The sequence below is a fragment of the Bison bison genome, unplaced genomic scaffold (assembly GCF_000754665.1).
Source record: "Bison bison bison isolate TAMUID 2011002044 unplaced genomic scaffold, Bison_UMD1.0 scf7180017864063, whole genome shotgun sequence".
In the NCBI taxonomy this organism is placed as follows: domain Eukaryota; kingdom Metazoa; phylum Chordata; class Mammalia; order Artiodactyla; family Bovidae; genus Bison; species Bison bison.
In genome coordinates this window covers 16,188,029-16,190,117 of record NW_011494635.1, presented here as the reverse complement: position 1 = coordinate 16,190,117, position 2,089 = coordinate 16,188,029, and the positions used below count along the sequence as shown (strand labels likewise).

The 2,089-nt window shown below is 51.8% G+C and overlaps 1 protein-coding gene across 1 annotated transcript in view; it reads left to right on the top strand.

Moving 5' to 3' along the window:
- MRGBP (MRG/MORF4L binding protein) overlaps positions 1-2,068 on the top strand; it is a 29,248-nt gene extending 27,180 nt beyond the window's left edge. The window contains exons 4-6 of the mRNA XM_010836655.1: positions 84-165; positions 421-495; positions 903-2,068. Of these exons, the coding sequence (XP_010834957.1) occupies positions 84-165; positions 421-495; positions 903-1,090 (345 nt within the window). The 3' untranslated portion in view covers positions 1,091-2,068. The remainder of the gene's footprint in view (positions 1-83; positions 166-420; positions 496-902) is intronic.
- The last annotated feature ends 21 nt before the right edge of the window (positions 2,069-2,089 follow it).

Genomic DNA, 2,089 nt, shown 5'->3' with positions numbered 1-2,089 from the left:
TCTCTAGTCACATTTTTTTAAATGTGATATTTAAAATCATATTTTCTTCTTTGCTTCTAAAAAAAACCCTTATTTGTCATCAGCACGAGTCTGAGATTCTTCCGTTCCCAAATCCAGAGAGGAACTTCATCCTTCCAGAAGAAATCATTCAAGAAGTCCGAGAAGGTATGACTCGGGCAAGGGCAGATTTGGGAATGGGAAAAGGCGGTGGTGTCAGGGTGAAGGTCACGAGCCTCAGAGAGTGAGGGTCACTGGCTGGGTGGTGCTCACCCTCCAGGATGGGGCGGTCTGGGGGCCTCCAAGACAGGGGCAGACACCTCCCAAGTCGGCAGCAGCCCCTGGCCTGAGCCACCGTGGTCAGGCGGGGCCATGGCGCTCACCATTGTGGGCTCCAGGTCATCGTCGGTTATCTCCCCACAGGAAAAGTGATCATAGAGGAGGAAATGAAAGAGGAAATGAAGGAAGATGTGGACCCCCACAACGGGGCTGATGATGGTAAGCGTGGAGCTTGCCCTCCCACCGTAGGGCCCCAGGGGCATGGACCCCAGCCTGGTGAGGCTTCCCCATCACTGGCAATGGGGTCATTCGTCTGTCTCAGCAGCTGAGAAGGCAGCTTCTGTCTGGTCGGGGAGAGCCTCCCACACAGGGGAATCACTCTTGGAGCCAGCCTTGGGGTTGGGGGTGCAGGAGGCTGCCCGACTAAAGTAGAATGGGTGGCAGCCTTCTCAGTGCAGGGCGAACCCCGAGAAGCAAAGATGGGCACAGCCGTGCAGGCACCTCAGCTAGGGAGGAGCCTTTTGGGGTCGATGTCATGTACATAGGTATAGATTTTTGTAACTGAACAGGAAGATGAAATAAAATTTTGGATATTCTGTTTTCAGCCAAATGATTTTGTCTCCCAGTTTTTTCATCTTCAGGAAGCTTGGGGAAAGCAACAGAAAAGTCCAGCAAAGACAAAGAAAAGAACAACTCAGACTTGGGGTCCAAAGAGGGGCCAGACAAGCGGAAGCGCAGCCGGGTCACCGACAAAGTCCTGACCGCCAACAGCAACCCCTCCAGCCCCAGCGCAGCCAAGCGGCGCCGGACGTAGATACTCACAGCAGGCGGGTGCTGTGGTCTCGAGGCAGTGGGAGGGTCAAATACCACCGGCCCTACTGCCTGCCCTTGGGTGCCAGAGGCTCCTGAGGTGCCACTCAGACCGTCTGGGCTCGGATGGCCCCCAACGCCCAGGATGGGTCCCACTCAGATGCTGAGACCTGGGACGTGAAAGCCCAGACCGCGTCCTCTCTGGACACTCGTGGGTTCCATCGCTGTGGCTCAGCTGCACCTGGGGCCAAGCGTTGGCATGGGCCTGAGGACCAGGCTGCGTGGGCAGAGCGCGGACACAGCAAGCAATAAATCATGGACTGCCTCTCTGCTCTGAGGGGCCCGGGTCTTCCCGTTTCTCCATCTGTCCACCGGTCAAAGGCTGGCTCTCAACTGACTGCAGCCTCAGGGGGGGAGCGTCAGGCCACAGGCGCCGGCCCTTCCACCACCAGGGAGACTTGAGAACTGGGTACTTTGCCTCATTCATCTGTACTGTAATGATGTATATAATTTGGTTGGTATTTCACTATTTAATTTTTAAGAAGCCTATTTTACTAGGGTTTTATACGAAAAAAGTACTGCAGAAGTTGAACCTGTGTTGTATTTTTTGCTGAGATGTTTTGTTTTAAGGTAACAGACTACTGAGATACTTTTCACTCAGTTTTTATATGCCAGATACAGAGAATTTGTAGCGGTTATTTTTGTATTCTCGAGTCAGTCCACTCGCAAACAGACCAAATGAATGAGCAGAGGGAGGCAGGCCGAGGACTGATGGGGCCTGGGCACCAGGCTGACTGAGACATACTTGCTTTTGACTGAGGGACATTAAAGCACAAAAAAGCAACTGGAGTTGTGTGATTTTGATATCACAGTTAACTTTTCTTATAGTAGGAGGTTGTCTTTTTCCAAGATTTATAACTGAAGCTAGGCTTTGATGTACTTGGATCACTTGATACAATGAATATACAAACTAGTAACAGGTCTAGAGTGGCTAACTTTTTGT